Source organism: Aplysia californica, unplaced genomic scaffold (assembly GCF_000002075.1).
Source record: "Aplysia californica isolate F4 #8 unplaced genomic scaffold, AplCal3.0 scaffold00025, whole genome shotgun sequence".
In the NCBI taxonomy this organism is placed as follows: Eukaryota; Metazoa; Mollusca; class Gastropoda; order Aplysiida; family Aplysiidae; genus Aplysia; species Aplysia californica.
This window is the reverse complement of record NW_004797295.1, coordinates 2,470,615-2,492,991: the sequence shown is the minus strand read 5'-3', so window position 1 is coordinate 2,492,991 and position 22,377 is coordinate 2,470,615. Positions and strand designations below refer to the sequence as shown.

Here is a 22,377-nt window from a genome sequence, read left to right as displayed (position 1 = left end):
AATAAGGTCAAATAAGTATCGAAGATTAGAAGTTTTAGTTTAGTTTAGTATGGGGTTTTACGGCGCTCGCAACTGCATAAGGTCATATGAGTGCGTGAAACACAAGTTGGTTGCATTCACAACAGTTCACTTCACGGTTGGTCAACTATTAAACTTTAAAATGTTAAGATATTAAAATTCGGTGTAAATATATTTTCTATTTAAAACAACTCTAATAAATAACAATAAAATTTTTAACAATATTGTTTCATTTTATAATTTCCCGTAAAGGCCTATGGCCTTCATAAAATTCAAGATTCTGTTGGGACCAACAACGGAAAAAATGTCTTGCAATTTCTTGCATTTGAAGTACACGTATTTCCTTCGGATCTCTCTAAAGTCTAGATATTCGGTTAAGATGTGTCTAATGGTAAAGTCTGTGTCGCATCTGACACAGAACGGCTTCTCATCTCCCTGTAGGAGGTACTTGTGGGTCAGGGCCGTGTGCCCGATGCAAAGATGGGAAGTATTACAAGAGAGTAGCAAACACAAAAACAAAGGAGGGGAGATAGAGAAGATAGATTTTTTACAGAAAAGAAGGAGCAAATCACACCAGAGCACCCGCCAACCACCCGCGTATAGAGCTCAACTCTAACAGAAAACATCTAAACTCATCAAAGTGAGAATATTTCAAGGAACTTTATTAAGATTCATTTTTGTAATTAAAGTAGATAAGACAAAGCTAAAATTGCTAGCTGTTATGCGTAACACTGGAAACACAGAGAAAAAAAAACCAAACAATCAAAACAAACCATCTCAACCTACCTGGCCAAGAAGAACCTGCGGCCCACGCCCCAGTCTAGTACAAGCCAGGGAGATGTCTGCTTCTTCCACACACCACCACTCACCCGCACACAGGATCACATTCCCATTCCATCTTTACTGCCACACATAGGCACAAACACATACACACACCATCTTTACTGCTATACACACACACACACACATCTTTACAGCCACACACACAATCTTTACTGCCACACATTGACTCACACACATCCATCTTTATGGTCACAGATTTATGAGAGCTGAGGGGCAGGGCAGGGGATATTCATTATAAACAGCAATGCCACATGCCTAACCTGACATCTGCTGACACTTATGAGGAACATGGAGAGGCTGGGGGAACAAGGGGTCAACACTACCTCCCATCAGCGACTACACTAAAGGAACCAAACTATTTTCAGACAAATATACACTGTGCACAGAGGGGGGGAAAGGAAGAAAGCTCGCAGCACCTTCTCTTTCCTTCCTCTAGAACAGTGGTTCTTAACCTTGTCCACGTTACTGAACCCACTCTGTACATTAACCGAACCCTTTCAGTAGGATGAAAAGAACAGAACGGGCGGGGAGAGAGACACACACACACACACACACAGAGTAAGTCTTGACCTTCACTTCACCCCTGAGACTGAGACTGACCCTCCGAACCCCCAAGAGTTCGATGAAACCAAGGTTAAGAACCACTGTTCAGAATCTGTCAGGGCGGGTGAGGGGGCCGAGAGGACAAGGAGAACAATAAAAACAAAGGGCCCCACAGTGACAACACTAACATCAGGGGACGGGAGATGGGAACAAATTCTGTACAAAGCAAGCCATGCCAGGTTACACATGTGGCCACCAATGATATGCTTGACATGAAGCCAGTGGGAGCCTCTCCAGGGTTCCGACGGTATCATATCCCAAAGATTAACAGTTGTCTTACACACTACACAAATCTCCATGTGCACAATGGCAACCCAGAAGAAACAGGGCTAGGATTTACTACACCAAGCTCTACAATATCTTGGTAAAATGCCCTGGGAGAAATCAACATTATTAACATATTATAGTATTATAATTGTGAATTATGAACACAGGGCAGCAGCAAATGTGAAATACTATGGCCCCATAAATCCCTTTCATGGAGGATAGCTATTTCAAGCAAAAAGTGGATACATATAATCTAGTTGAGATGGCAGTACAGACACGCTGGCTCCAATACATCCAAACAAAAGGGAAATAACACAACCCACAGTTCTATCTGCCCTGTGCACATCAAGTACAAACACACACACAAACGTGCACACACACACAAACGTGCACACACACAGGTATGCACAGACACACGCGTGCACACAGTGGACAGGAGCAACAGACAGCTGTACATCTGTGTGGACAACAACAGACTCACAGGTCACAAGAAACCATGTGACCAATGTACATGGGCCAGGATAAAACATAAAAAAGAACAAGAAAGAATCAAAGAACAAAAGCTGATTCTCATAGTTCATCAACAAAATCAATTGTAATAACTCAAAGCAAATTGGGAAGGTAAAGCAAAAGCAGACATATCCTTTGTATCTCCCCGTGGCTCTTTCATGTGTACTTTGTTACCAAAAATAGATCTCTGAAAAACCATAGGGAGAAGTAAATCACAACAATCTGATAATATGACAGTGAAAACAAGAACAATCACAGTTATACATTGCTATCTGTTCTCAATGGGTGAATGACAAAGTACACCTCTACAGCCAGGATTATATTAAACATCTGCTATGTACAAAATAAACATTAATTGTAGGGGCCATCATGATCAATGCACAAACTTCTTTCCTCTTATATGACTGAAGCAACAAGCCACGCATTAGCTGAATATTTTGAGTGGTCATAGGATGAGAATATTGGTAGTGTCAGGGAAGATGTGATGCACCAACTTCTGAACCTTGTCCACGGATAAGATAAAGTATTTGTCCCTAGTCACCATGACTGTTGTAGCGGATAACCAAGGCATGACCAGAGCTCCACTCGACTCTTCACCAAGAGATGCGAGACTGTGCGAGAGCCCCAGCAGCACAGATGTGGGTGTGTTTCGCGTCTTTTTGTCTTGCTTCCTCAGCCCACAGCTCAGCTGTTGGGGGCTCACATACACATTCAACTCTCATATCAGCCAATGTTAATCTATGGTGACCATATCAATGTCCATTCATATTTGCCAGTCTCACATGCCCAGGACAGCTGACAGCAGGCAGTGTGGTAGCTGTCGCCACACATAATCAGTGGCTCCAGTCATCCACAGGCTTGCACCCCTCACTGAGCCAGCCTCTTGAGCTCACTTGTCCAGCTGCTGATGTGGACAGGCAAGCAGACCGTCACTACTGTTGCCAGCACAACAGTGCCAGTGACCGTCACTAGTAGTCGGTGGAGGGGAGAGCTGGGGATTCCATCCAATCTGCTCACAGCATCCCGATGGTCCCCACACAACTCCCACAGTAAACAGAGGCGTGTCCCCTCCTTTTCGGAAGAAACTCGTGGTCACATTCACAACCAGACTTGTCTTTACAGCGTAGATACCAGAAACACTGTTTATGGAATTCAATTAGTGAAAAGTACTTCTATTGTGATTCACTTCCTTGAATTGCCATTCCGTTTAGAGTCACTGACTGTGGCACAGCTTACAGTCATCTGACTGCCACTATATAACATCAAACTCGGGAAACTTCGTTCTGAAACAGCAAAATGTGCATAATACACACATCTTCAGCTCATGGAACACGGCAGATCCGAGGTGAGAGCTGGTGCAGAGAATTGCCACAAACTGTGCCCTTCTCCGCCCACTAATAACTGGCGGGTATCTGTGGTTCAAGTCTTCTTCACCAGCCTGAGACCGACACACAGAAGTGCAGTACTGACTTTTTACTCATCATCTGGGTCGTGCTCTCGTAGTACTGCTATAGCATCCTTCACAGCGTGGTACACAATGTTTTTCACCTGCAAGAAAATAAACAGTGACTCCTTTTATTTTAAAATATTTCATAAGCTAGTCTTGGTTAAAATACAAAATGGATTATTCCCGATGCAACGAATTAGTCTCCCTTTCAAAAGCAAAAACAGGACATGTCAATTGACATTTTTTCTAAACTTATGTACAGACTTATTTTTAAAGGTTTCATCTCTTGCCACATAAATCAAGCGAGACACCAATTATAATAAAACATTTTCTTCACACCTCATGCTTATTTACGAAAAAACAACAACCCCAAAACAACAAAGCAAATTAATGACATTTGAGCTTGAAATAAACTACAGTAAAATTAAACCTCTGCAATAATGACAAACCATTGCACTGCAATCAAACTATAGCCTGTTTATAGAAGAACAAGTTTGTTACACCTGAAGGTCCAGAAGCTGAGCAGCTATAGTGGAAAAATGATCTAAAAGCTTGTGCCACTCACAAATGGAAACCATGGATTCAGTCTTATTATGCATCACTTCTCCTAGTGGGAATAAAATGACTGAGGACCTCTGTTAACCTCATCATTTCTCCATGGATACGATTTAATTCAATCTGAACATCTAATGCATAACAATAATTTCACTATTGTGTACCCTACCTGTAATTTGTCCTCATGGTTTGAATGCGTCTCAGAAAGCTGTCGAAATTCCTGTGTCAGTCGGAAACAATGGTTGAGATGCTCAGGGGAGACAAAATCCTCTGCAACCTTGATACAGCTATGTAGATTTCGCACCTGTTGGACGAAAGAAACAGGGCTAATGTAAATACAAAGTAAAGAAAAACTTTTTAATGAAATTATGCCTGAAAATTCTGAACATACTGAGCTCATTTGGATTGAAATTGAGATTGCTGACATTATCTGGTTCAATACTGTGCAACAAAGTATACCGTAGATGAATTTAAAAGATCAACACATGCAGCCACACTCACTTTTAAAAATGTATACTCGACTCGCTGGAGCCAGGGGAGTAAAGAGGAAGAAGGGTGGAGAAGACATGAGGTTTTTGGTTGCAAGCTTCTCAGATTCTAATTTCACACATTTTTGCCCTGGCAGGTTCGACTGGGCAAGTCTTTATGTATTCACTAGTGTTTGTGCATCTACAGGAAAATATGAATGTTGCGTTACCTGATGCGGGGCACCAGCTGGGATGAAAATGGCATCGCCAAGGCATTGGACAATGGTGTAGCCCTGTACTCCATACTCCTTGAGCAAGCGGTCACAGAGCTCCTTGTCTAGGTACCAGCTCTGATCATGGATGGCGTCATGGTCCTTTTCAATGCTCTCACCACGCTCTTTAGCCACCTGAGGGGGAGAAGAAAAAAAAGCACTTGGGGTAAGCCTAAGTTTGCATCCACTACAGTATGAACAAGGAAGAAATTAAGTTAACAGACAACCAGGTCTATTGGAAAAAAAATAAAGTCTGTCTTGATAATTTCAGAAAAACAAACTGATTGAAATTGTTTTCTTTTAGTACCAGTAACAAAATCTGTGACTAGAATCAAATTTCACCACAAGCATTAATTACCTTTTAAAACAACAGGCATAATGAGAGCCATAAACCATGCACTCAATCATACATGTAACTTGCCATGTCAACAATGAGTTATCCTTTAAATAATTAACAATAAATAGCTTTCTTGCAAACATAAATACAGTCAGACGGCCACCCATTGTCAAGGAGAAAATTGGCCGTATAAGACAGGTGGCCATCTTAGGCAGGACTGATCAAGATGAAGAAAACAAACCATTCCCATCTGAATCCCAATCGAAAGTAACCGCATTGTTCTTGTTTTTGTTGTTGTTGGTTTGTATTTTGTTTGTTATTTTTATTTTGTTGCTGATTTTGCACAAGGGTGACAATAAAATGAAATGTATCAGACGAGGAAGACCGAGTGCCATGTTAAAACAACAACATGGGTAGCCACCACTCGGAGAAAGAGCGACGCTTCTGTCACAAGTTCATGTTGATGTCCATTGCTACTTTGTTACAGACTGGGTAAACAGTGACCACTCATCTCACGCACGATTTGTGTAGGAGTTCTGGGCGGGGCTTATGGGTTATGAGGGATACATGCTTACCTCACCAGCAGCTGAAAATTGGTACCTATAGGTCAACAGTGGGAGGGGCCTACGCAACACGATCGGTTGGAGGGACTACCTAACAACAACGACAGGTGATTGAATTATGACAGCTTGCCCACAACGCCAGGGGCCAATGCACAATTTATGACAAAATGTAATGGAGTCACTAAGGTGGCCGTCTAAGACAGGTGTTATTGCTTAGTGTGATAGGGGTTGTGTGTTAAAATATGGTGGCCACGGCCGCGTTGGACAGGTGCCCGTTTTACACAGCTAAATTATATAGAAAAAATGCAAGGGGGGAAATGGAAAGTGGCTGTTCGTACAGGTGACCGTCTTAAAGAGGTGGCCGTCAGGGCAGGTTTGACTGTAGATACATCCACTTTTCAATAAACTAATTTACGTTTGGTATTCAGAGTTCAAGGTCAAGGGAAACAAATTCAATTTGACTATGACATGATGTCCGAGAAGAGAAACAGAAACAAGGTCAAAGAAACACAACCTTCAGATTTTTTCATGCATACCTTATTCAAGAAGTCTCGGATCTTATCAGCATCATGAGCATCATAGATGTGCCACAGAGCTCCTGGTATCTCATGCACTTCTCGCACTCGCCGTTTTGTAATGCTGTCACAGCCTGCATCATCAATGGCTTTCACTGCAGCTGAAATGACAATGGACAAGAGGAATGTTATTTCAGTTGTGAACTCTTGTCAAAGATTGAAAGAGACCAAAAAAAAATATTTAAAAAAAAATACCCTTTCCTTTTTTTTTATTTTCTGCAATGACGTGTGACAGTACGATTACGAGATCGCTCCTGTTCTTATCAGCAATATAAAGGTAATATGTGTTGTAGAGAGAATGAGCTGGCAAAGTAAAATAGGTAGGAAAGAGACAGAAAGGCAGGAGAGGAATCAGCCTTTTGCACACAAAAAAAAGTTTGGAGGAAGGAAATAAGAAAGAACAAATTAATCCTATCACCAATTGAGTCCCTGAACATTTCCAGTATAGATATCGACAGATGAAGTAAGACTGCCAAATGCCATTTTAAAGAGTGATGCATGAAGGGATCTTATACTGAGCAGTCAATATAAAACTAAAAGTCATTATATTTTAAGACTTTGAAGAGGATATGGGTTCAGAACACAAATGTAAAAGAAGAGCTTCAGGAACGAATCTTTGCAAGAGCTAACTCAAAGAAATACAAATAATGATGCTCGCTGAAATTAACAGCCAAGGTGCAAAATGGAGTTGCCAGATGACTCACCATCTTCTTGAGCTTTGCGTCCCCCGGGTCCATCCCCTGGGATGCCTACATACACCATGACGTTGACAGCGTCAGAGATGTCCAGATGCAAGTTGGTGGTACCTTCCTTGGGAAAGTGAGACGAGCCGTAAGCATTGTACATTTTGGGGCCTAGATCTGGTCGTACAGAGAAATCTGGGAGCCTGGAGGCCAGGTTGAGCTTGCCGTTGCGGTGTGTGTATTCAGGCAGGGGCAGAGCCTTCATCAGGTCCTGGAAGCGCGTGGGCAGCAGCTCACTGAAGTCATCACCTGGGGGCCAGTCCTTCAGCTTGAGAAGCATTGGCTCTTGTTTGTCATCAACAGGCCGGTCTGAGGGGAAAAACCACCAGAATGTGCAGGGTAAGAACATCTAACCACTCTAAAGGGACTGCAGTCAGGTGGGAATTAATTTACAACCACTGGGCACAATAAAGGCCTGTTTTCACGATAAGCACGAGGCAACAACCACCCATTAGAGCTTTTAACGGGACATGCGACAAAGAAAACTAAGACCCCCCCCTCCCCCCCATGATAAACTCAACGAGATCACCATCCACACCCAATGAGGCCACTTTTCTAAACTACAAAAAGGCAGCTGTCTGAAAGTCCATTTTTGAAAAGGTCAAACCTTCAAATAAACCTGAATTAGAATTACATAACAAGAAACATAATTTTTATAGTTCAGAAACAAAGCAAGAGAACAGTAGTATTACAAGGCCCAACAGAAACAGAATTAGTAACATCTCTGGACTGGCGGAGTTGAGAAGCATTATGGAGGACAGTTCAGTCGGGAACTGGAATAGCCACAAGTGGCCAAAAACAGATTGAGACATTGGTCACAATGAGACAACATGGAGAGAATGTACCACACTAGCCAGTTCATCAACAAGCCTATGGTTGAACCATGTGTTTTACACAACAGCAGGGCACAAACATTAACGTTCAAAGGAAGCGAGAAGAGAAAAATAATATGTGTGAGTAGTGGATACTTACTTCCAAGCACCTCAAAGCCGTCCCAGAAGTCACTCATTGTGTGGCCAATGATCACATTGCCTGTGCGACAGTTAACCACCTCGTTCTCAATGTCCCCAAACTCTCGGCTAAACACATCTGGCTTCCACAAGTTTAGATTCATTTGCTTGTTGGCTAGGGACACCAGAACAGGCTGAGGAAAAAAAAAAAAGGCCCAGTCAGGAATATACCACATGCAACAAAAAAGCTTGACTTCATTGCTCCAGGCAAACCAAATGCAATATTCAAAGCTACATTAACACAAGGCTACCAGAGACATGAAAGTGGGGGGAAAACGAAAAAAAAAACATTAGTACATTTAACCATTCCAAAGTTCTATTTTAATCAAAGGCAGACTAGCCATCTGCCTCACAGCAGTAAGTTGTCCATGAGATAAAATAGTGACTCATAAAGACACAAACTAAATCCTATAACAGTCCAGCAAGACGTATTGCCTTAAAAGATTAAGGAGAGAAAATGAAGGCTCACAAGTATGTGGGTGGACCACAATGTAGACTTTACCTGTCCTCGCTTCCACTGCTCCTGGAAGATTTGTAGATTCCCTTTATGATGAGCATCATGTAAACGCAAAAGTCGTCCATCACACAGCCAGGAGTGAGGAATATCTGGGTACAACACACTTGTCTCTGTCAGGCTGTGCACCATGATTGGCAGCTCACGCTTCCAGCCTCCCAGACGAGGTGTGTAGTGCATGAACTTGAAAGGAGCACCACCATCGAGACATTTCTTTTCCACTGCAGACTGGATGATGTGTACCAGTGTGTTGGTGCCAGAACCCTTTTTGCCTTTCTTCTCGTTGGACATTTTTGGCTGAAAAGATACAAGTTTACAGGTGCACTGGGTGTAACTGAAAGCCTTTGACATCATAAACAAAATACTCTGATGACATTCAACTATAAGTGCAAATCTGTTCATATAAACACTCAGATCCATATTTCATTTCTTCCCCAATGTAACAAACAACATAAGCATAATATAATAGAACAAAAAGCAGTTGACCCTTCATGAAGTTATTTAAACTGAAGTGCTATTTACTCAATTTAAAAAACCTAAAACAATCATCCATAAACAGTAAACAGCAACAACAACACATGTCTGTGTCTAACCAGAACATACCATCCCAGCCACACGCCACCCATGAGATGGGTTCAAGATCGAAATCTTGACAATGTGAGCGGTTATTGTTACCAACTTGTGACAACATCGGTCAGTAAACAAAACAGTACCCACCTTGCCAGCTGTTTTGGTGAGTAGTTCTCTCAGCGAGGTGCAGCTCGATTTTTTCTCAGACTCCTCTAAGAACTCATCCCCAGGTACGGCAGTCTTGTCCAGTTTGCCCTTGCCCTGGTCCCCAGGCTTCTCTCGGTTTGAGTCTGGCTCCATGGAGGCCACCTCGGCCAGGATGCTGAGTGGTGATGAGCTTGTGTCAGGATTGTAGTTACCCAGGTTCTTGAGAGGGTTCCCAGAATCTTGCTGCTTTTTGGACTTAGCAGATTTGCCAGACAGCTCCTCAGACCCAACACCATTGGGAAGCTTGCGAGAGTTGACCACACTTAAGATCTGCTGAAAAAACAAAACAAACAGATAAACAAAACTCTCTGTAACAACCCAAAGATTTCAAACAAAATCTTCCTTTCATCTGAAACATCAACATGGAATGAAAGGCCTGTTTAAAAAGGGCTCTTTCTTCTTATAATCGTCTCTCCATTCCCAAGGCTACCATGCCAGTTTTCTTACTTCCTGAATGTACATTATATATCACATTAGTCCAGTATATAATAGAACTGGTGCATCCAACAAATTTGTGTAAGCATTAGCATAAATAATTTACAAGCACCTTAACAACTTAAATATTGGGTATTGAGATATTTAAGAGTCTTCAAGGTGTAGACGATCTCAGCATGTTAACAGAACTTACTCCTCCAAACTATTAAACACATGGGACCAATCCTCACCTGTGTGATGCCATTTTTGGGCAGCAGTTTGCCATTGCTGCCACCACATGGACAGTTAGATGGGATGGACCACTTGGTGCGGATGTCATGGATGAGACGACCCAGTTCCCACAGAGCTGTAGGAGAAATACATCAGAGATGGCAAACATGGTACGAAGTCAATGGAAAACCATAACATGAATAACTATATTCATTTCAATGTACACAGAGTGCAAGAGCAAACACCCCCCCCCCCCCCCCCCAAATCTAATCTCACTGTGATCAGAGAGTGGCTTAACATTCACCTCTTTAAAAAATTGTTGAAGACTTTTCAGTTCCAATAAGTGCACAGAGTTATCAGTACTAACTTGCCTCATAGGCTGCCCGAAACAGTGACACATCTGGAACGTCACAGCAAAAGCTAGCAAGAACATTTAGAGCTTACAGTTATAGCTAATATTTTTTGGTTGGAAAACTGTATGGACTGGTTTTTGTCCACCGTTCTTTTAAAGTAATTAAGCTCATAAGTAAGTACGAGCATATTGTTAGCCAGCTGTTCAGATGTACTGTCTAATGTCACTGTATTTTAAAAAGTTCTTATTGACATTCAAAACTGAATGCACATAAATGAGAGAAGATAAATTCCTTTGCTGTTGACCCCATGGTTCATCATAAAATCTAGACCTCAACAACGCTATACCAGTTCTGATGTTCATTTTAATTTTACTACTATGAGTCTATGTAGTTCCCTTGTCCATCTGTTGCCAGTTGATCTCACTCATACAAATCAATACTGACAAATACCTCAAATTCTTCCCACTCATGGTCATACAGGTCTAAAACTACTTCAGATAATTATATCTGTCATTTTACTACCAGACAGCATTGGCAACAGCTGTGGCTTCTTCAAGTTTTTTATAACTCATGAGCTTGAAAAAAGATGTGTGATCGAATGTTTGCATATGGAACTGGAGTATCACATGGCAGAATTATTTTACTGTGTTCAGAGCTGCTTTAAAGGCACTTGAAACAAAGCTGTTCAGTATAATTTACAAAGTATGCACATGAACAAAGCAGTATAAGCCAAAAAGTTTAATAAAGGAACAGTTGCAGTGTTAAATAAATCTTTTAAAAGGATCCATAATCTGATCCTGTAGACACCCCCCCCCCCCAAAAAAAAATAAAAAATATATAATTTTTTAAAAAATCCTAAATCCTAAGAAAGACTTGCTCTTTGTTTTGAAAATATGCTTCAACCAGATTTTCTTTTTGACAGGATGTAAAATAGCCAATACAAAAAAGACAATCTCCAACTTTTACATGTTTCCATACTTGTTCATCATGCTTTTCATCTGGGTATTTGGATAATTGAGCCTGCTCCAAAGCTCTCTAAAAGTACAACTTGTCTTTCAATTTTCAAGACACCAACAAATAGGAAGCAGCACAAGCCCATGTACACAAGCATGACCCCTGAATACTGCCCCGTGCGTTTCCCACCACTCACCATCACTAGGGATAATCTGAGTGAGCATCATCTTGCTGGCTTCATGGGCCTGTCGGTTTGAGCTACACGTCAACCACTTGTCTTCTCCAGCAGGCTCTGAACACAGAAAGAGAAGGAATTATTTAAATTGTTATGAAACAGAGTAAAAGAAATAGTATCAAAGGATGTGAATTATCTGAATAAAAGAATTGCTTTTTATTCTATACAATAAAGCATCTCAGCTAAATTCACATGAATAGTTCCTCAAATGCTACTGTAAAGTGTTTATAGACTTTTGAAAAGATGCTTAAATCTTTATAATTTATGACAATAATTTAACTGAACCTAGACAAACCGCCATTTTCAATTTATGTGCTGTCACACTTCATGACAAGAGAGCAAGAAAATTATGCATAACACTTTTTCAGGATACAGTAGTAGTAATTTAAAGATACACAAGCTAAACAAAAAGAAATTAACATAAAATTTGATTACTTTTTTGTTTCAGCTTGGTATTGGTGGAACCACTTACTTTTGCCTTCCTTCATACGAACTTTGTAGCAATCAAGGCAAACCACAAATCCACACTTCTGACACACCCAGTGCATATTGAAGAGGGTTGTGTCACAAACATCACACATCTCTCTCACACCCTGCACAGCTCGTTTCCAGGCAATTTTCACTGTGTACAGAAGAAAATAAATATGATTACATATTTTTAAAAACTTGTGTTGCACAATACTGCTATACTTAAATGGGCACTTGGTCAACAAAAAATTATTTACCCAAGGACAAAAGTTTTTGAGAAAAACTACCCTCAAATTGTGTGACTTCCCTCCCTTTGTTATTTAAATCTTTAAAACTAACTATATTATAATGCTAGTAATGATAGTTATACATTACAACGTATTGCATTTTTACTGACACATGCACTTATTCACCAATGAGCCAAAAATGGAAGTTAAACTTGTGTAACTTGGTTCATGCTGAATGTAAGGTATATTATGGATTCTAATAATTAAAAGTGACACATTATTCAACATTACAAGACCTGAGCCAACAAGGTAACCATAATCATAACCTGTAGCAAGGTAAGGCAGTGACAAGTCTAAGAGAGCATGCCCATCCGTGTCTGATGCCATCCTATCATTCTCACCTGCCCAAGACTTGGCTTCCTTCTCCTGTTCCACCAATTCACAAAACTTGTCACCAACTTTGGAAATGATGAACTTGGAGTTTTCCACATCCAAGTCTGGTTCTTCAACTGTGGATGAAAGAGATCATACATTCACTTAGTTGGCAGACTGTGACATTTCATCTAAGAAAAAAAGCAATAAGTTCGTTAAAAAAAATAATTTAAAAAATCTCATGCGTGTACACTTTATCGCCAACAGGTTTTTGAATTCAAAAGCACCAGTATTATAATTCTACTGCACAATTACAACGTCCACTTTGGCTTTGGACACTGTTTCATTTCATAGCCTTTGTTTCTACCACAGATAGATGTACAGCTGTAGATCACTCAGCATGGAACAGAATTTGATATAAATGGGGACCTTGATAATTTCACAATCTATTACTACAAATATATATATATACATGTCTGTCATATGTACAAAACAACTGTTTTGCAATATTTACTTGGACATACCTGGATAACGAGGAAGCCAGGGCTCAATATCATCAGGGTCAGCATCAGATAGCTCAGAAAAGCCATCAATTGTAACAATACCCCGTGAGCTGTACTTCAACCTGAGGACATTATCATAAAACATGTCATGACATTTTGACAACTGAAACGTTATCTAAAATCTTTTTCTGGCTAAAATATGGTTATCCATTGTGCTGTGATAGTATGAATGTTTGCTTATGTGTTGGTATTAATCTAAAGGGCGTATGTATACATGTTCCTCCACTTGTGTTTTGCATTGAGATGAAGGTATTGTAAAGCGCCTTGCGCAGTATTGCAGTGGAGTAGACGCTATAGAAATTATCTCCCTTATTATTATCACTACTAAAATGGCATTGCAAGTTTTCACTAAAACTGAGCAATATTTCTGGGCAAAAAAAACTACTGAAAGTACAAATCAGCACCATTGTAAAAGGAACTAACAGCTGAGAATCAGTCATCGAGAGGTCAGAAAAAAGCCTCACAACTTAACCTCAATAGAGGTTGAAAAAAGAAAATAGATGAATGAAAGAAAATATATTGGAAAAACTTTCACCATCACATGTAATTCTAAAGTAACCCACTCTAAACGCAAATAATGAACTATTTTTTCTTGCAATTTACTCTCAACACATGCAACAGACACTGGACTGCATTAAAAAACCAGGTGTACATCTAAATATAATCATTTAGAAAGAAATCCTTCGTTGATAAGTTACCTTCGAAAAGCATAAAATCGGCAGAAGATATTTGGCTGCTTTTTACTGCGCTGCACAGGTGTCATCTTGCACTCTCTGCACTTAGTGAGCTTTGGGGTAATTTCACTGCATGGTCCATCTTGAATGAACGGAACCATGGTCTTTTTCAGTGTGGCCACAGTCTGCTTCACCAAAGGTTTGTTGAAAGATGAGCCTGCAATAGTAAGTTGAAAGGAAAACGAAGGTTAGCCTTTATCAGCAGACCAAATTTAGCTAAATCAACAACCAATAGATGCATAGCTAAAGGTTTCATATTATAATATTTAGCAGCGAGATGAAACCATAATGTACTCTTCCCTGAAGCCGTTTGAAGGTCCATGACAAGACAAATGACACCAAAATATAAACTTGTTCTTTTACTTCTTGTAAGAAAAAAATGGCCCCTACTAGCTCTGTGACATTTTCTCTCAGTACGTTATATGTTAAGGGATTAATAAAATATTACTTCTGAGAAATCTAAAAAAACTGCAGTTCAGAAACAGTGACTGTCCACAAGAAACTGACTTGGTTCACACAGACATGTCAGCTCAAGTGACCGTCATTTCTTGTTCAGAAGAGCTACGAGAAATTACATAAAGAACATCACCCATACTTTTCTTACTGTCTTTGGAGGCAGCCTCTTTGCTGCGCCTGGGCTTCTTCTTTTCCTTGTTCTCCTTGCTGTTGGCCCCGCTGCTGTTTTGCAGCCTCGAGTTGCTGGTGGTGGGTGACGAGGATGATGATGTCGATGAGGCAGTGCTGGTTGGGTTGGTCTCTGACAGGGTAGGTGATGGGTTGGACCTGTCCGAGTGAGGTGATGGGGATGACACAATGGGTGCTGTTGATGCTGCCGTTGTTGTTGCGTTGGAACCAGCCTTCGTGTTTCTTTCTGGAAGCTTGGACGGTTGTGGGCTGTTATCACGAGATTGCTTTGATGAGTTGAGAGCCTGGTCTTCTCTCTTGCTCTGCTGGCTGTCCTCCTGCAGATAGAAAAGTTATTTCCATTGCATCATACGAGCAAATCAAACATGGAAAAGGGATACAGATCTTAGCCATAAGAACAACAACAAACAGCATTGAAATGTAAAATCTAGTCAAGCCACCAACATCTGATTATACTCAAACTGAAGCATCTTTTGCTACGGACAGATTATGAAATAAAAGTATTACTTCAGCGTGCCCCCTCTCTCTCTTTCCCCCCCCCCCCAAGTTACAAATACTCTTTTGCGCATGAGGTCATGGCTACCCACACAGAGAGAGTAGAAGACTCCGCATGTAAATAGTAATTCAAGTAAATTCCAAAAAGAGGGCTGAGGTAGACTTTTTTTTACCAATCATGATCCTATTGATAGAACCAGCAAGTTCACTTGTCATCACAATATATACTCAATATTTCCACAAAGGTAAGCTCGCGAACAGGCAGTAAATAACTCACCTTTGCTTTGACATCTTTCTCAGTCTTGCCTCTTTTGGCAGAAGCGGGTGTTTTCTTACGAGAACTACTGCTGTTGCTGTTGCTGGACACAGCAGAGGAGGGTGAGGCAGCAGCGACACTCTCGGGCTCTGTTTCTGCCTTGGCCTTTTTCGCAGCACCAGCCCCAGCGCTTGAACCTCCAGATTTACGGGACTTCACACGCTTTTTAGACCCAGCATTCTTAGTGGAGTTCTGTGGAGGAGGAGCATATAGGAGTTAGCTTTACATATTAGTCACTTTTTCAACCACTGTAAACTACCATTCCAAAACACATATACACACACAGACACCCAAACATCAGAGATACCTTTTTTGTTATTTATTTCGTTTTTGTATGAAGGGGTAAGTTTTGGAGGGGTGTTGGGGTGGTATTCAATAAGAAAACTTAATCTAAAAATAGTAATTGCAAGAGCATATTTCAATTGGTTGTGAAATTATTGCAAAATCTGTTTCACCAAAGCGTTTACGAAAGAAATTTGACACAGGACGATTCCATTATAAAAAGACTGGAATAAGAAGTGCAGTAAAACTGAAAAGTCACTTATAGAGAAAATAAAAAAGTAAGAAAGAGTACATATCTCATAGCTCATTATCAAATCTTGAATTGCAATTACAACAAACTGACTTCATATGTTTGTTTTTTTGGATTGATCGAGTAGGTGTTTTACAGCACTATCGACTCAATACTTCATATGGGCCTGATGATACATCACTTACACAAGTTCCAGGTTTCATTTAACAGACCCCAAAAAATAGAGTGGTAAACAGCAACATGAAAATCAGAAAAACAAGTGATAAAAACCTAACTATGTCAACACTGACAGTAAAGCTGAGGAATCTGCACTGTTAAAACAATTTCATCATAAGGAACAAATATCAGACGGATTAGCGAAAAAGACCCAAAAATTAGTGACCTTAAAGGGCTTGTTCACTGACCACATGTAAACAAGCATCCAACAGTGCCAGGGCCAGAATACAGACTTTTTAAAAATGGTTATCTGAACTGCCCTAGACACAATTCTAAAAATAAAAACTTGTTTAGACAGGAGTAAGAACCTGTAATCATAAAAGATATTGATACAGTCACATCCCTGCATATCAGTAAATGTCAACACTCCCCCTCCCCCCCCAATCATCATACACGCAAACAAAACAGTACAAGGTAAGCAACAAACAAAAGACAGGCCAACAAGTATAAATTTTTGTATAAGAGTGAGCGTGTATGCCTAGGGAAAGAGAAAGAGGCATCCTTTGATTATTTTTAGGGGGGGGGGGGATGTTGAGTGCCCACAGCACACTCTGCCTATGGTGGCGAGGGCAGACAAATAGCACAACCCATCTGTCAATGTCACTCCTCCTGGCCACACAGACCAGCCCTGAGTACAGGCACAGCCAGACAAATACCACAGGGGAACTCCGATTTGACATGAGCCCAGAGAGCTCATGTGTGGGTGTGTGCAGACAGGCTGACGTGTAACAGGTAAAAGCAGCCGCCCCCCCCCCCCTCCCTCCTAACAAGCAAGTACAAAGGGAAAGCAAGGTTGACATTGCAGGATTGGCACTGTGCAGAAAGCACATGGCTCTTTCCTTAGTCCACACTTTTTTTGTCCCAACAATACACCTCAACAGCAGCTCAACAGTATACAAGAAACCAAGGGAGTTTAAATCAATATAAGCTAAAGTGGTCCAGATAATGTGAGAGTGATTGACGTCTTGTTCATATTGTAGTTCAGAAACGAAACGGTATGTTTGTGCAAAATTCAAAATACATATATTCATGTATATGAATATGATCTCCTGTATTGTAAAAAAATGTAATGTTACATAAAAAGAGGTAAGAAATCGGACCAATCCTTTAACTTTATAAATATGGATGACTTGCTGACCAGCCTTTTTCATTCCTTACCTCTGGGACTCAATATATTTTCATACAGTTTTGATACAATGTATTGAAAATAGAAAGAATCTGCATACTCAAGAGAAAAACTTTGAGTTTTTACACAATGGGTAGCAGTTATGTACACCCCTCTCATCACAGTTATGTCATTTCCGAGAGAAAGACTGTAATAAAGCGTTACAAAAACTAACATAACTATCAGTGATGTGGATTTAAAACAGAACACCTACCATAAATAAACATTCTCTACAGATAACCCTTTAGTTTTAGTAGTGTTTTACTGCACTTGCAACACAATAAGGTCATATATAAGTGCCAAAGATCAGAGATGTTACAAGAGAGTAACAAACACAAAAAAGAAGAAGGGTAGATAGGGATGATCAATGTTTGATAGGAAAGAAGAAGCAAACCACACCAGAGCACCCACCAACCACCCACCAGATAACCCTTGTTGGGTGAGTGGGAATGCTTGCACAAACTGAACAACAAGACATAAAAAGTTATAAGACTTGAGCATTTAGCAATCAGCAAATCTAGTCAGTCTTGTGTCACACTAAAGTACTTGAACATGAAAACATACAAAACAAAACATAAGGTCAGTATGCTGAATCTGTTATAACCAACACAATAACAATGTGGTCTTAAGACTAAAAGTTGCATTCAAAATCTAGTCAATACAGAGGTAGAAGCCAACAAATTTGAAACTTTCTGCGTTCATGTCATGAATCTCCAAGCACAAAGTCTGGCTTGGGGTGTTGGGACCTATAATCCGCCATTCACTACTCTCGTGTAACTCTAAAATCTGACTACTATTCTTGCAGAGAATTGAAAAGTCAGAAGCTGAAGTCATGTCCCTCCTGATTTTATCATAGCATAGTGATTAAAGTTTAGCTCATAGAACAAAAAGCCTACAAAAGAAAGTCTAAAGAGAGCAAACGAGGGAAATTCATAAAGGATGCAAATTTCTGGCAAAATAACTACTGACCTGCATCTCAGCTTCAGAGGCAGAAGAGGTAGATTCATCATTGCGATGGTTGAGATCAGAAATGTTGCCATTGGGCAGTGTGACCACCACATTGGCTGGTGAGCTACTGAGGCTGCTAAGGCCACCTTCTCCTGTGGCACCGGAGTTCTCCACACAGCTGATGCTATCACGGGCTGCCTGAGTAACCGGCCGCTGTTGTTCTTCCTGGGTCACAGGAGCAGGGGCTGCAGGAGGAGGAGCCACGGGCGTCTCCGACTTCTTGTCCTCGTCGTGACGCTGCAGCCATGCCTTCTTCATATGGTGTGGATGGCTCGAACCAGAACTGTTGCCGCTGCGGTTCAGCGGGCTGCTTGTGTCTGACGGTTTTATTTGCGGAGGCGGGCTTGAAGCACTGAGCGTATCTGAATCTGTGTCAACCTGGTTATTTGCCACTCGGTTTATCGTGTCCATAATGCGACTGTTGTACGAGGACTCTGCATTCAACGATGTGGGTGGCACCTCTGAAGGTGCCGAAGTTGCTGCCATTTGTGAAGTGACCACTGCTGGTGGCTGCCCTCCAGGAACACAGTCAGACTTTCTTTCAAGAAGGTTTGGCTCAAACTTTGTGCTTACAGGGCCTGCCGCAAGAGCAGCCGAGTTGTTGACCCTTTCCCTCTCCGCTTTCTCCTGAGCCTTTTTCTCGTCTTGCAGGAATGCTATATGAACAGTGTTCTCCACAAAGGACTTGAAGTTGTCCATGAAGCCAGAGTTCATGGAGGAAAAACTTGCAGACAGTGAGGGGGATGGGGAGGCCGAGCTCATTGAGGTACTGCCTGGCTTGGAGAACACACTGCTGCTGCTGGTAGTGGTGTAAGGGGACGGGTTGGTCAGGATCTCGGGGGTAGTCACTGGAATGGACATGGCTTGGCCTGGTGCTTCAGCCTGACCCTTCAACTTCTTACGGTTATATAAGCTAGGATCCTTGCTACTTGCTGTTGGTTTTCGCTTCATGCCTGGCGGGCTCACCTGAGGCTTGGGCCCTCCCTGTGGCATGCCAGCCATGGGCACAGGCATGCGGTGTGCTGTGCTGTTGTGCTCAGAAGGGTGAGGGGCTCCCCCCTGGCTGTAGATGGGGTTTGGCACAAGGCCTTGCTGGATCAAGCTGTAGCTGTAGGCCAGTGCTGCACTGGAGGCTGAGACAGGAGGAGGGGGAGGCACAGCAGGCCCAGAGGTGGAGTAGCCTGGGTGTGAGGCAGCTGGGTGAGGCTCCCCTGCCTTCACTTTGCTGGGGCCACTGGCTTTGTGGTAGTCAAGGGGCAGGGGCATGCTCTGTTGTGACTGACTAGCTGCCGGCTTGTAGGGGCTCTGGGAGCGAGAGGCATGCGCCTCCACTGCACGGAAAGCAGTGCTGTGTGAGGGAGGGGGTGGCCCTGCAGGGCTGCTACTGGAATGATGCAGAAGGTGTGGGGGGATGCCCGAGGCGGGACTAGTGGAGGATGACAGGGGGCGCTCTGGTCGGTGCTCAGGGGTGTGCGCTGGCCGTGGGTGCTGGGGCCGGGGAGATGAGGAGGAGGGAGAATTGTGGTGCGAATGTGCTGCCACAGGGGTCTCCATCTTGATCTCCGACTTCATGTCTCGTTTCACGATAACAGAATTGTGCGGTTTTAAGTCTTTGGGAAGGTAGCCTGCAGCGGCATGATGGGGGCTGGCAGCGTGGGAAGGTAGAGCTGAATAGGGCATTTTCTTGTCTACCATTTCCTCCTTGATAGGCTGAGACTCTGGGATCAACTGCTTCTTCAATTGTTCACTGGAGATGGTGGAATGGGCAGAGGGGTAGCCGTACAAGTTGAAGACTGGTTTGTGACTTGGAGGGTAACCCCCACCAGAGTTGTATGGGTAGCCAGGGAATGTTCCGCCACTTTTCTCAGCAGGTCCACCTCCTTTACTGACAAACCTCTTGTCATCTGGGATATCAACCTCCTGAGGAGATGAACAAACAGAACATGAGAACAAAGCAAATTATTAGCAATATTAAATATCAATTTTGTAAATAGGAAGAAAAGAACACAAATGTATGAAAAGCCAAATTGATACCCATGCTGGAAAAAAACAAACTTACAATCACCAAAATTGTATATTGGAGAAAGGATGGCCCACAAACATTGACATATGCAGTCTAGCAAGTACATAGTGAATAGAATTTAAGGTCCCAATTTTTGTCTTAAGCCTGTGTGTTCATTGTATTTAAAACATTTACATAGCAAAATTTGTAACAAAATTAAAAGATTTCCACATCCCATCAATCTTGCTATGCGCATGTCAGACTGTAACAATACCCAAGACAACTGTACCGCCAAGTGGAAGAAAAAAATAAAAACACTACAATTATCTATTCTGCAACCAAATATAAGTATTCAAAATCTGACATAACAAATGCTCCTTGCTCAGAAAACTTTCAATCAAAGCAAAAATCCAGCTCACTACACAGTATAGAATTCTGTTCAACTCTATGCAGAGGGCAAGGTATGAGTGGCAAATGATTCTGGTTCAGTTCACTAAAAACTAAGAACTTGAAGCTTGGCAACAGCAGCAAACTGAATGATCATCCTCCAGCTATGAAGTCCATATTACTAAGATCTATATATAGCTGCTACAGCATGATGAAACCACATTGGGGAATACCCCCCCCCCCCCCCCCAAAAAAAAGGTCATGTTCTGTTGCATGGATAGGGGAGAAAGATTTAACAACATCTGGTGGGAAGACATTGAAAGGAGTGAGAAAGGTAGTAGAAGGGGTGGGAGAAAGAAAGGGTAATATAAGTGCTGTCTTCTAGAAATGGTGGACCTGGAAGCTGTAAAGATAACTGTTTGATTTTTTTTTAAAAACAGGATCAACTACACTAGAGCGCCTGCCTGAAACACCCACAGGACAGACAAACCATGTAAAAAAATATACCTTTCACTAATTAACCAACTGCTGGAGCTAAAGGCTTTTCAGTGCGTGTGTCAGAATAATAAAGACACTTACCCTCTTCATCATCTTGGCTTCCTGGTATGCCAAGCTGTGTGGTGGAAGTGAGTGCTGTCCCTCGGACTTGGCCATAAAGCCCCGTCCGGTACCTCGGCTAATGGAGGGCAGGATGCCGGGAGCAAGACCCTGTCCAGAAAACAAGACATTAAACTAAGACTGTTGGTGGAGCTGAGCTTTCACAGCATTATCATCAAGAAAATTACACCATGAGAGCAGTGTCACAATAAACATTCGGGGGCGGGGAAGAAACAAAGAAAACTCACCCACATAGCTCATCCCATAAACTATGCCATAGTCCAAAAAAAATATTTACAAAAATAGAAAAAGCTCGAGTGTTTTATTTCCTATGCAGTCACATTTGCCAACAGGACCATTGTTCAGTTCATGCTTTAAATAATAAAAAAAACAACAACAACAACAAAAACATATTGGTCATGAACAATTGTTTTGTTTCTCAAGAGAGAGAAAGACTACATAAATAATTCTACCAACAATGAACAAGAAACAGTAATAAATCACCCTAAAACATCTGCCAGCGAGTTATCCTAACAATGTGTCTTCTTGACACAGACTCGACCTAGCTAGAGTCCCCAGGCGACGTTACAGAAATAAAGGCTTCTGTGATGATTCATTGAAACTGAAAACATGAGCAATGGCCAGTGATGTCATATTCTTAGTTCAAACACTCCTCAGACTTCCTCTTTGTTTTTTGTTGCTGGTGAGACGAGTTTTTGTTTGTTTGTTTGTTTTTGCTTTCTTTTGTCTTTGTTTTCATGACATTCTCTCGACTGTCTCAACTGTACTCCAAGCATAGCTACACAAAGGCTATTTGCACATAGACAATCCAAGTCTGGGTAGTTATTACACAGAAGCAGGCAACGGGGCGCACGCTCTCAGATGAAACTGATGAATTCCCCCCTTTTCTCTTTCTACGCTTTTATGTCTGAAACCAACCCCCCCCCCTTCCCCTCTCCCAT

General features: G+C 41.7%; 1 protein-coding gene across 1 annotated transcript in view; it reads right to left on the bottom strand.

The window, feature by feature from the left end:
- Positions 1 to 659: 659 nt before the first annotated feature.
- Positions 660 to 22,377, bottom strand: part of LOC101861260 (probable JmjC domain-containing histone demethylation protein 2C) — a gene marked incomplete in the record, with an annotated part of 102,788 nt that continues 81,070 nt past the window's right edge. Inside the window, 18 exon segments of the mRNA XM_005091091.3 lie at positions 660 to 3,789; positions 4,413 to 4,547; positions 4,941 to 5,117; positions 6,419 to 6,558; positions 7,162 to 7,509; positions 8,173 to 8,344; positions 8,713 to 9,021; positions 9,442 to 9,774; positions 10,167 to 10,282; positions 11,650 to 11,745; positions 12,161 to 12,310; positions 12,785 to 12,892; positions 13,280 to 13,380; positions 14,017 to 14,209; positions 14,657 to 15,014; positions 15,470 to 15,700; positions 18,391 to 20,349; positions 21,398 to 21,526. Coding sequence (XP_005091148.2) covers positions 3,715 to 3,789; positions 4,413 to 4,547; positions 4,941 to 5,117; positions 6,419 to 6,558; positions 7,162 to 7,509; positions 8,173 to 8,344; positions 8,713 to 9,021; positions 9,442 to 9,774; positions 10,167 to 10,282; positions 11,650 to 11,745; positions 12,161 to 12,310; positions 12,785 to 12,892; positions 13,280 to 13,380; positions 14,017 to 14,209; positions 14,657 to 15,014; positions 15,470 to 15,700; positions 18,391 to 20,349; positions 21,398 to 21,526 — 5,130 coding nt within the window.